The following is a 13313-nucleotide window of genomic DNA, read 5'->3' on the forward strand; positions in this document are numbered from 1 at the left end:
GGAACTAAAGATTCACAGGACCCTTTTTAACCACTTGAGCCCTGGAAGATTTTACCCCTTCCTGATCAGGGCCTATTTTGCGATTTGGCACTGCGTGACTTTAACGGACAATTGCGCGGTCGTGCGATGCTGTACCTAAACGAATTTGACGTCCTTTTTTTCCCACAAACAGAGGTTTCTTTTGGTGGTATTTGATCACCTGTGCGATTTTTGATTATGCGCTATAAACAAAAAAATAGCATCAATTTTGCAAAAATAACAATATTTTTCACATTTTTTTATATGAAATTCCCCAAAAAAAATGTAAAAATCAAAATTTTTTAACATTTTAGGCCAATTTGTTTTCTGCTACATATGTTTGGTAAAAAAAAAAAATCGCAAAAAGCGTATTTTGATTGGTTTGCGCAAAAGTTATTGCGTTTACTAACTAAGGGAAAGATATATGGTATTTTTGTTGGTTTTTTTTTTAACGAGTAATGGCGGCGATCTGCGACTTTTTTTGCGGGACTGCGACATTGCGGCAGACAGATCAGACCCTTGACTGACATTTTTGACACTTTTGGGGTTACCAGTGACATTACTTCAGTAATCAGTACTATACATATGCACTGTTACTGTAAAAATGACACTGGCAGGGAAGGGGTTAACTTTATTTGAGAAGGAGGGGTTAAGTGTGTCCCTAGGGGCGTGCTTCTAACTGTGATTGGATGTGGCTGTATGTGTAAGAACAGAGATATATGATTCTGCATAGCAGAACCGTATGATCTCTATTCTTACACAGGGGAGAATGACAGGCGGCTTTGTTTACATTAGCCGCCTGCCTTTCTTTCGCTGTAACGGACAATCGCGAGTGCCCGGCGGGCATCGGGTCCGCCCGGCACACGCACAGGGGGGGTCCGTGAACGAGCGGGGGCGGGAGCGCGCCTCCAGCGCGCGTTTGCAACCTAGAGCCTTACAGGCTAGCGACGTAGTACTACGTCGCTTTGCCTGTGAGGGGCTGACTGCCGCAGTAAATATACTGTGGGCGGTCGGCAAGTGGTTAAATCAGGAACCAAAGACTCACAGGACCCTTTTTAAATGCAGACTGCGGCCACCCTGGAGCTGTGTGAACAGGCTCCATTGAGAGCTGGTGATACTCTCCTGTCATGCAAATTGGATGCGCGGTTATGTGTGAACCCGGCCGCAAAGTTAATTAGGCCACACTGGAACTGGTGATTAGGCCTCTTTAGGGCTAAAACAGGCAGTGTAGAAGTAACAAATGGCCTCTCAGCCAACCTCTAAAAAGAGATCCACCGCAGATAACTTTTCAGAAGGGTGACAATGGCTGCCACACATGAGAAAGAGCCCTAAAGGTATTCTGATGACAGTACTTTTCTCCAATGTTGGTAAGCAATACAGACTGCTCATGGGCCTACTCCAGACTGTTGATTCAAAATGAGTAGCAGCCAGTGGTGTATTTAGGTTTTGTGCTGCCCTAGGCCAGACTAAACTCGTGCACCCCCTAATTTAACTATGACCCTCTCCTTCTTGTCCAAATCACACCCCTTCCTGTTTCAGACCTGCCCTGTCATCTGTAAACCTTACCCCTTCCTATTTAGGCTCCACCTTTTCCTCTTAGAGCTTTGCTTCTTGCTCTCCGTACAATAAAAGTGGGTACAAAGTGCCTACTTGTATATTTTGTTGTTTTGTATGGGTACGTCGGTTCGCGGGAGCGCTCCTGGGGGCAGCAGGGATGCCAATCCACGGGGCAGCGGTAGGCAGACACGGGAGCAGACTCAGATGGGACTCAGAGAATGGATCAGGGTTTTTTTTTTTCATGTGGAGGGGCGGCTTTTTTGACGCCCCCCGCAAAGTGCCGCCCTAGGCCTGGGCTTTGTCGGCCTAGGCCAAAATACAGCAGTGGTAGCAGCAGCACACTGATAAAGCCATCTCTCTGCTCTACCCACCCTTATGAATGTTGACAAAGATAGATTGACTATATCACACAATGCAATAAAGCCTAATTGACCCAGAATGCTGTCTTTCCCTCTCAAAGTCTGAGTACTGCAGTGCAAGGGACTAGAGGAGGCTAGGCATTTGGAGGAACGCTAGTTCTATGTAAAGAACACCATGAATAATTTTTATTGAATACTCAACTGGCCTAAAGGGTGTTTATTTTTGACTGGAGTTCAGCTTGTAGGGCTATGTGTAACACAGCTGTGCAATGTTGATAGATAAGGAGAGTTGTGAAATCGTAGCCTTAGTAGTGATGCAGGGTTCAGTCAAGTCCTTACCTGTTTTCAGCAGGTGCTTCTGTGCTTGCAGGGAATTTACGATATCCTAGGAATTTGCAAACAGAAAATAGAAGCTAGTAAAAGAGAGTTACTATTTCTGGACATATTAACTTTGTGATATTGCAGCAATCTAGTTTACATGGGTCAGTGAGTGTCCTGAAACCACCAATGACAATGATCTGTAAAGTCTTATTAAAGTAGAACCTTAAGTAAGAAATCAACATTTGGCAAACAGGAAGGATTTCAATGCAGGAGATACATAATATAGCATTTCTGCAATAAAGTTTCATTACCTACCTGTATGCCCAGTGCACAAGAAGTTCATTGTACAAATTTTGACAATGCCAGGATAAATGAACTCTCATGCAAGCACAGGAGTGACATTATAACAGCCGTGCCATTGAAAATGCAATCGGTACCTGGAAGCAAATCTGGACAAAGTTGACGGCAGCCGGCGGGGAGCTCCAGGAGACGGCAGCACTGGGGAGAAGGTGAGTAAAGTTCTGCCTTAATTCAATGTTACAATCCCACTGTACAATCTCCTTTAGATTTACCAAAACTGTGTTACATGATGTCACTAAACAACCAAAATTATTTTGTAACCAATCATGCAATACATAGTTATTAGTAGATCTAAAGGAGAATGTACAATCAGATAGTCTTGAGCAGTGTATCTCAACGTTTTTGCAGTCAAGACACCCTTTAAAATGATGTACAATCTTGGAACACCCTATTATTCTAAAATGTATAAAAACGAAACAAATAGTTTTACATAATGCATCAACATCCACACCAGCCACACAACATTAGAGGGGATTTGTTCCTCCAGCATTGAACACCGGTACCGACTAGTATTCCAGTGTTTCTCTTCTCCCTTAGTTTCTTTCCCTCTCTTTGTTAGCATGATCCCAGTGCTGAAGGTTGTGGCTACTGCACAAGCTGGCTTGTGTACAATTTTTGGGCCAATTTCAGGCATTTTGCAAAGATACCCCTAAAAGAACCTGAAGGCACCCTGGTTGAAAAAGGCTGGCCTAGTGCATGATCAGACTTAAAGCTGTTCTATCAGGGAGACATTTTTTACTGATGAGCAGGCAAGCAGAACTCTTTCTGTCTCCTGTGCATTCCTTATTGCCAGTGATGTTGTATTACGAAACGCGTAAGACGTAACTACGTCACATCCACTATCTTGGTTGGAACGCACTTCCGGTTTGGTGAAGTGCACGGCGTCCCGGAAGCCTCGCTGTACACCGCAAAGGAGCTGCTGTTCCCGATTCTAATTTGCACATTGAATGCTCGTTTTACTCCTATGGAATGTGAGTACCCTTTTTAATCTAATAAAAGCTTTTGGTTTACTGTACTTCACTATGTGAGGTTTCTCCTTTATTATATGGTCTGGAATACCTCCTTTCATACCCTGGTTTATTATTGATGTCCCTTGGAGCCCTTACATTTTTTTACCTGGAGCAAGGTCCTGTGGTCATATTATCCCTTATTGGAGTCCAGAGCTGAGAGGAGCCCCCATTATACCTTGAGATATACAACGCGGGTCTTTCAACAGCGAGGAGTATGTAGGAGGACTAGCCACTAGATGTTGGAGGCTGCTGCAGGTATGAGCAGTTACCTCTAGTTTTCTGAACGTTAAGTCTTCAGTGTTTCTTTTTCCTCAAGCAGTTTTTTTTAAAAGAACCTTCGACTGGGGTAGCATAGAAGTTGCCATTTGCTGAGTCGAGCTCTCCTCCTGGAAATACTAGTGGCCTGGCTGCTGCCGTGCTGAATCTGTGGGTTTAACTGCTTCTGAGCCACTGATCTAAAAGTAGTATTCAGATTAGAAGTTCTGGCTTTTGATCATGCTTGTCCCAGATGAGTGACTTGGGAGGCAATAGGGTCGGTCAGAGAGAGCCAGCAGTCAAACATATTTAAAAGGAAATCTTTATAGCAGCCTATGTATTCCAGAACAGGTTTCCTTTAACATACATAGCCTACAGTAACTAATGGAACCCAAAAGTACATGACCATATGAAATCGATGTCACTTGTGGCTTCAAAATAAAAATGCATTCAACATTTAGCTTATAGATCCTGAAACCACAGCCTGCCCTTGTGTAAAGTAGTATGGGATGAAACCACAACACTGCTGATTGATCGGTTGTGTAATCCATCCATCCATCCATTGCAAGGCAATGGAAAACAGGCACAGTGAGACACATTAGGGGGGGATTTACTAAAACTCAAACATGCAGAATGTGGTGCAACTGTGCATATTAACCAATCAGCTTCAAAATCAGCTTGTTCTGTTAAGCTTTGACAAAAAAAACCTAGAAGCTGATTGACTACTATGTACAGCTGTACCAGATCTTGTGTGCATCAGTTTTAGTAAATCTCCCCCACAATGTGACATGTTTACTATTAGTGTAGCGCTACCCCCACAGGAGCCACTAGATAGAATTGGTTCTCTGTTCTTTGACTTGACCTGTTTAAGAATTTTAGTCCCACTGACACACCAGGTTGAATAGACAAAGCATGCAATATCTACCTCTCTACCCCTCAGCTCACCCCATCAGTCTCCTCCCGCATCACTGATCTACTAACAGACATATCAGCCTGGATGTCTCATCACTTCCTCAAACTGAATCTATCTAAAACCGAGCTCATAATATTTCCTCCTCTACGTGCCCCTTCCCCGGAATTCTCTGTCAAGATCAATGGAACAACTATCAGTCCTTCCACACATGCCAGGGTGCTAGGGGTAACCCTGGACTCTGCACTGTCCTTTCAGGCTCACATCCAATCCCTGTCCAAATCATGCCGCCTTAACCTCCGCAACATCGCTAGATATGCCCCTTTTTAACCAATGACACCACCAAGCTTTTAATTCACGCCCTGGCAACTATTGCAACTCCCTCCTCATTGGATTACCCTTACATAGATTATCCCCCCTTCAATCCATAATGAATGCTGCTGCAAGACTTATCCACCTTACCAAACGTTCAGTGTCCTCCATCCCTCTCTGCCAATCCCTTCACTGGCTTCCACTCACCCAACAAATAAAATTCAAAGTGCTAACAATAGTTTACAAAGCCATCCACAACTCTGCCCCCAGCTAAATCACTAACTTGATCTCAAAATATCAACCAAGCCGCTTTCTTCGGTCCTCCCAAGACCTCCTGCTCTCTAGCTCCCTTGTCACCTCTTCCTGTGCTCACCTCCAGGAGTTCTCCAGAGCTTCTCCATTTCTTTGGAACTCTCTACCCCAATCTGTCCGACTGTCCCCTAATCTATCCATCTTTAGACGATCCCCGAAAACCCTTATCTTTAAAGAAGCCTACCCGGCTACTAACTAATAACACTGTTTCACTTGCTCCATCAGCTCATCCCCCACAGCTATTGCCTTTTGTATCAATTGACCCTTCCTTTTAGATTGTAAGCTCTAACGAGCAGGGCCCTCTGATTCCTTTTGTTCCAAATTGTATTGTAACTGTAATGTCTGCCTTCATTTTGTTAAGCGCTACGCAAACTGTTGGCGCTATATAAATCCTGTATAATAATAATAATAATATCACAGAAAATCACAGAAGGAAATACTGCATACCCAATAGTGGTACTATATCAAGAAGCAGACACTAAACAAGTTAGTAAAAGCAAGTCTTAATGTATTGTAACACAATATGGGTAGTAACAAAAGAAAGCATAGAAATGGATTGGCAATAGTAAGGACACAATTTGACATAAATAAATCAGTAGCACTAGGCATAAGATGACACTTTGGGCCTAATTCAGTATAAGTTTGGATTAGAGCTGCTCACTTCTCCAGAAATAACTCCAGCCTAAACTCATTGCATCCTAATTAGGTAAGTGGCTGGAGTTAAACCATCAACTAGATGCTTTAATGAATTCGGAGTTGGAGGTAACTTAGACTGAATTCGGGTTTGGAGTTAACTTAGGCTGAATTTGAGTTTGGAGTTAACCAAATTCCCTTTGTGTTTTTCATAAAAGGAAATTTGTCTATTCTGAATCACTATTACACAGCAATGTCATCTATTATGGTTTATTTTAATTTTAAGGTATAGTTATGTATCTAATGTGTTTTAACCTTTAGATTTTCTAATAGCAGACTACACAGCTGTCTAATTAGCAGTCTTCATTCTTTATTCATCTGAAACTTTCAGGCATATCTGATTGTATTCAGCACTTTGGTGTAGTGGGCTAAGCTCACAGCTAAAGATTGCTAGGTCATGAGTTCAAGGCCAGACCATGATAACACCCTGTGTGCCATAATTTTTTTTGGCCACATAGTAATACATTGGCTACATCACCTAAAATTGCATGTCAATGGCCATGTATATTCAAGAAACAAACATGCATATGTGCAGAGTGCAATTATGCATTTGCCAAGTTTCAGTATTTATTTATAGCTGTCTAAAATTTAGGAAGGTGATGGCACACTTGGGATTTGAACTCATGCTCTCAGTGTTTATAGCCAGGAACACTAACCACTGAACCATTGAGCTGAGCATGATTACCCCTGGAATATTTATTCCCATGTTTCAATAGTTAACCACTTCCTTACAGGGCAGTTACACCCCTTCCTGCCCAGGCCAATTTTCAGCTTTTTATACTGTTGCATTTTGAATGACAATTCCGCGGTCATGCAACCTTGTACCTAACACAAATGTATCACAGTATTTTCATTAAAAAAATAGTGCTTTCTTTTGGTGGTATTTGATCACTGCAAGGTTTTTTTTCTATTGGCAAAAAGAACACCTAAATGTTTGACCCCTAAAATAATGTGTTTTTGTTTATGTAATAAAATTTGGTAAATCAATATGTTTTTTGTTGCACTGACGAGCATTGAAGAGGCTGCGCTGGCAGGCACTGATGAGACACTAATAATATGCAGCACTGATAGACAGATAGGTGGCACTGATATGCAGCATTGATGGGCATTGATAGGTGGCACTGATGGGCAATGATTGGCACTGGTGGGCAGCACTGAAAGATGGTAATGATGGGCAGCACTGATGAGGAGGGCACTAACAGGTTCCCTGAGCACTGATTGGCATCAATGGTGGCATGGGTGGGCATCCCTGGTGGCTCTAGTGGCATCCCCCAAGGGTCTGCACTGGTAATCAATGCTCTGATTACAAGCACAGACCCCCCCCCCCCACACACACACACACACTTAATTTGCATATGAATGCCATTTCTTCACAGCTGAAAGTGGCCCTCACCATGATTAGCCAGTTGATTGTGACCACTTGCTGGAATGTGTGCAAGCCAATGTGGTGTCATTTCTGGTCCAGGGCGAACGCCAATGTGCCATTTGCAATTTATTGTAAAGAGATTTTGCTTTATTTTAAAAATGGCGCACACAGACAACTAAAATGTATTGGAAATTTTTTACCCAGGCCAGTGATGGTAACCCTTAACCACCCCCCAAGATGTTTTTGCCCTACATTTCCCAAAATGCTCATGTACTCTGCAGTGTAGGTGAGCATCATGGGAAATGTTACAAAACACCTGTGTTGCCAAGGTTCATCATCACTGACCTAAGCCAACTAAAAAAGGCGAGTGAGCGCTGTAGCAATCTTTTATTTAGTAATCATTTTTAGTGATTTTTATAATATGTTTTGGTTACATTCATCCACAGAGGCTGAAGGGAAATTTGGTATTATTCCTTAATTTATATATTTTTAGCTAAATTAAATACATAAACACTTTAATTTTTTCTTAAAATTTAGCCCCCCCCCCACACACACACACACACACACACACACACACCCCCCCACACACACCCACACACACACACACACCCCCCCCCCACACACACACACACACACCCCCCCCCACACACACACACACACACACACACACACACACCCCCCACACACACACACACACCCCACACACACACACACACACCCCCCCCCCCCCCACACACACACACACACACACACCCCCAACACACACACACACCACACCCCCCCCCCCACACACACACACACACACACACCCCCCCCCCCCACCACACACACACACACACACCCCCCCCCCCCCACACACACACACACACACACCCCCCCCCCCCACACACACACACACACACACCCCCCCCCCCCACACAACACACACCCCCCCCCCCCCCCCACACCCACACACACCCCCCCCCCCCCACACACACACACACACCCCCCCCCCCCCCCACACACACACACACACACACACACACACACCCCCCCCCCCACACACACACACACACCCCCCCCCCACACACACACACACACACACCCCCCCCCCCCCCCACACACACACACACACCCCCCCCCCCACACACACACACACACCCCCCCCCACACACACACACACACACACACACACACCCCCCCCCCCACACACACACACACACCCCCCCCCCACACACACACACACACACACACACACACACACACACCCCACACCCCACACACACACCCCACACACACACACCCCACACACACACACCCCACACACACACACCCCACACACACACCCCACACACACACCCCCCACACACACCCATACACACTTTGCTGGAGTAAAGGGAGAAACCCTACCCATGTTCATACTGCACTGCCATTGCACACACACACAAAAAATACAAGAAATTGATTACATTCAATAGACACAAAAGGTATCTGAATTACATCTAGACAAATAAGAAAAGAAAACAAAAAACCAGGAGCTGTGTACAAATGAATAAGCTTTATTGAACATGTATAAAACATCAGTAATCACTCAAGCAAGCATGTGAAATGTGAAATGCCCCCCAAATCAAGTAATTTTTATTCAAATTACAGTGCAAAAAGATACAACATATGATGGATAGATAGAGCTTACAATATCCAAAAGTCAAGCAAAATAAGTTGTAGACACCTTAGTATTAAGCATTAAACATACCCAACATACTTTTATGTTAATTGTTTGCATGAGCCTGTCTTTCCATTTAAATACCATCAAATCAGTAGAACATACAGCTACACAGAGGCATGAAAATAAAAAAAAAACATGTATAGAGTACATAAAGACACACTTTGCAAAAACAATACCAAACTGTTAGAGCATGAAAAGTATTCATCCAAAAGAATACACTTACTGCAATATGGATCATTAGGCATGCCAGCAAACCCCCCACCCCCAAAAGCAAATTCGGACATAAAGACCTGTGGCCCTTCCACAGGCCAAATGATATGATCTCATACATCCCTTTATATAACCTTGGTTAAACTACACCCACCCAGTATAGGAAACGCCCAGCAAAGTAATTAATTGGGTCTGTCGGTTCCTAAACCAAAATCACCAGTTCACTAATGAATGAGTGTTTGGCTGGCCATCCATGATCCAAGTTTCTTACAAGTCAACACACATAAGAAATGCTTTCAATAATCTCAGCATGAGCACAAAGTGGCTTTTTCATTTAGACTAATGCCTCGTACACACGTACCGATCGTCGGCCGACCGATCGGCCGTCTTTTGTCCAGGGCTGTCCTGTCTGTTGAAAACTGCAAAAGACTGCACACAAATTTTGTCGGCCAACAACAGACGACTGCAGAAGTGATGTCATGTGATGGTTAACTTTCCGTGTGTTTTTTCTTTTCTGAGCATGCCCAGTCTTGCAAATCTGCTGATTGTCGGCCGAATTCTGTACTGACTGGCGAACAATCGGCCGTTCTGGTGTCGGCATACAAACATTTTAATGCTTGCACGACAGATTCTGTTCGGCCGAAAATGCGCTGTCGGCTGTCGGAAGCATCATACTAACAAGCCTACAATCGGCCGATCGGTCGTCGGCCTAATGTTTACGGCCGACAATCGGTATGTGTGTACGAGGCTTAAGGCTGGCCATACATGTTCCAATTTTCTTACAATTTTCTGTCCAATTTTCTTGAAATTTACCTTCAAGTATGTAGTACAAAGGCCTGCCTAATTGGATACAAGTGAATGTGTTTTTTAGCTTTGACCTCACATTATGTGGTTTGTGGTAGATCTACCAGAAAATTGTACAACAAAAGTTGAACATGTATGGCCAGCTTAATGGGCCATACACACTATAATGCCTCGTACACACGTACCGATCTTTGGCCGTAAATATTCGGCCGACGACCGATCGGCCGATAGTAGGCGTGTTAGTATGATGCTTCCGACAGCCGACAGCGCATTTTCAGCCGAACAGAATCTGTCGTGCAGGCATTAAAATTTTTTTTGGCCAACACCACAACGGCCGATTGTTCGCCAGTCAGTACAGAATTCGGCCGACAATCGGCTGATTTGCAAGACTGGGCATGCTCAGAAAAGAAAAAACACAGGGAAAGTTAACCATCACATGACATCACTTCTGCAGTCGTCTGTTGTTGGCCGACAAAATTAGTGTGCAGTCTTTTGCAGTTTTCAACAGACAGGACAGCCCTGGACAAAAGACAGCCGATCGTTCGGCCGACGATCAGTACGTGTGTACGGGGCTTAAGATTTTCTGAAGACTTTTTCCTTTAGATTTACCAAAACCATATAATATGAGGTCAAACCTAAACACTTTCAATTTGTATGCAATCTTGCAGGCCCTTGCACTACATAGAAAAGGTAAATCTGAAGGAAAAAGTCTTCGGAAAATCTTATAGTGTGTATGGCCATACATGTTCAATTTTTGTTGTACAATTTTCTGATAGATTAACCACAAACCACATAATGTGATGTCAAAGCTAAACAACACTTTCACTTGTATCCAATTAGGCAGGCCTTTGTACTACATACTTGAAGGTAAATTTCAAGAAAATTGGACAGAAAATTGTAAGAAAATTGGATCATGTATGGCCATACACACTATAAGGTTTTCTGAAGACTTTTTCCTTCAGATTTATCTTTTCTATGTAGTGCAAGGGCCTGCCAGATTGCATACAAATTGAAAGTGTTTAGGTTTGACCTCATATTATATGGTTTTGGTAAATCTAAAGGAAAAAATCTTCAGAAAATCTTATAGTGTGTATGGCCCATTAGTCTTAATAAAAAAAGCCACTTTGTGCTCATTCTGAGATTATTCAAAGCATTTCCTATGTGTGTTGACTTGATGTAGTAATTTTTTATATATATATATATATATATATATCTTTTTTTTTTTTTTGGGTTGTTGAATTCTGAGTTCTGGGGTTGCACTGCATATGTTCAATCAATTTGCAAATTCTCAGATTTGCAAGCTGAAACACTGCTATTTTTCAGAGTGTAATGTGGCTCTATATAGGAAGCAACACATATGGCTCCCCACTCAACAAATATATTAATTTCACACATATACAATGTTTTATTTTTGGGGTGTTGCTTGTCATATATAACAACAGACAGTTGTAGGTAGTTCAGGGATCTGAACACCCAAATACATTGTTGCAAGGCAGCTGTGCTAACCACTTGGATATTTTGGTCAGTTTATTTAATCAAGCTCAAGCTCAATACATATTTGCAACATTTTTGCAAAACACAATTTACACAAACATAATCACTTTGTTACATTTATTTCATAATATATGCCACTGATAGTTTCTTAGCCTATCAATTTAAGTTTAAAATACAAATTTTTCACAGAAATAAATGTTTTAAACACCTATATATAATTTCCAGCATGCAGGATTATTTTTAAAAATTTGTTGATTTTATACAGTTTCACTAAACTAGGTTAATTATTTGGGAATTGTGGTCTCTGAGGTTTTTTTTTTTTTTAGTTTCTTGTTATCTTTATACCAAGCATACATGCACTGGCACCTTAAGAGCCCATTCACATTGAGGCGACACGACTTCGGGGGGTGACCTGTGAAGTCGCGTGCACCGCTGTGCACTGCGACTTGCAGAGACTTCACATACTGGAAGTCTATGCAAGTCGCTCCGAGGTCGCCCCAAAGTGGTACAGGACCCTTTTTCTAAGTCGGAGTGACTTGTGTCGCTCCTATTAGAACGGGTCCTGTACTACTCAATGGACCCCGACATACCGCGACTTGTCAGGCTGACAAGTTGCCTGACAAGTCGCGCCAATGTGAATGGGCTCTAAAAATTAATATAGTTTGATTCAATTAGTCCATCAAAAAATTTTAATAAATAAAAATTATTTGAGCTTGAATTGGGTCTAAATAGAATATATATATATATATAATTTTTTTTTTTTAAAGTACAAATCACACATGCTTTGAAAAAAATGTCATTAGCTTTAGGTAGTTAAGTGGTTAGCACCGCTGCCTTGCAACAGTGTATTTGGGTGTTCGAATCCCTGAACTACCTACAACTGTTTGTTGTTATATATGACAAGCAACACTAATACGGCTTCTCCCCAAAAATGAAACATTGTATATGTGTGAAATTAATATATTTTTGGGGTTGGTTAGATATAGGAAGTAACAATAATATATAGTTTTTTGCATATATATATATATATATATATATATATATATATATATATATACACACATATGCAAAAAAACATATATTATTGTTACATTCTATATCTAACCAATCCAAAAATATATTAATTTCACACATATACAATGTTTAATTTTCGGGGAGGAGCCGTGTTAGTGTTCCTTTTCATATATATATATATATATATATATATATATATATATATATACACATAGGCAAATCAATAAATAAAACATATATATATATATATATATATACATATAACTATTTTTGGGTATCTATCTATCTATCTATCTATCTATCTATCTATCTATCTATCTATCTATCTATCTATCTATCTATCTATCTATCTATATATATATCTATATATATATATATATATATATATATGTGTGTGTGTTTATATATATATATATATATATATATATATATATATATATATATATATATATACACACACACATATATATATATATATATTTATGTATAGATATATATATATATAGACATACATAGATATGTGCAAAAAAAAATTTAAAAAAAAAAAAAAAAAAAAAAAAAAATTTATTAGCGCCGGAATAGCGCCGTTTTACCGCGAATTTGCGGCGGTATT

At 41.4% G+C, this 13313-nt stretch overlaps 1 protein-coding gene across 1 annotated transcript in view; it reads right to left on the reverse strand.

The window, feature by feature from the left end:
• Positions 1–13313, reverse strand: part of LOC309563142 (neurotrypsin-like) — a 72517-nt gene that overhangs the window by 46307 nt on the left and 12897 nt on the right. Inside the window, exon 2 of the mRNA XM_082267468.1 lies at positions 2274–2319. Coding sequence (XP_082123594.1) covers positions 2274–2319 — 46 coding nt within the window. The remainder of the gene's footprint in view (positions 1–2273; positions 2320–13313) is intronic.

The sequence above is a fragment of the Pelophylax lessonae genome, assembly GCF_965119305.1.
Source record: "Pelophylax lessonae genome assembly, chromosome: 9".
Classification (NCBI taxonomy): domain Eukaryota; kingdom Metazoa; phylum Chordata; class Amphibia; order Anura; family Ranidae; genus Pelophylax; species Pelophylax lessonae.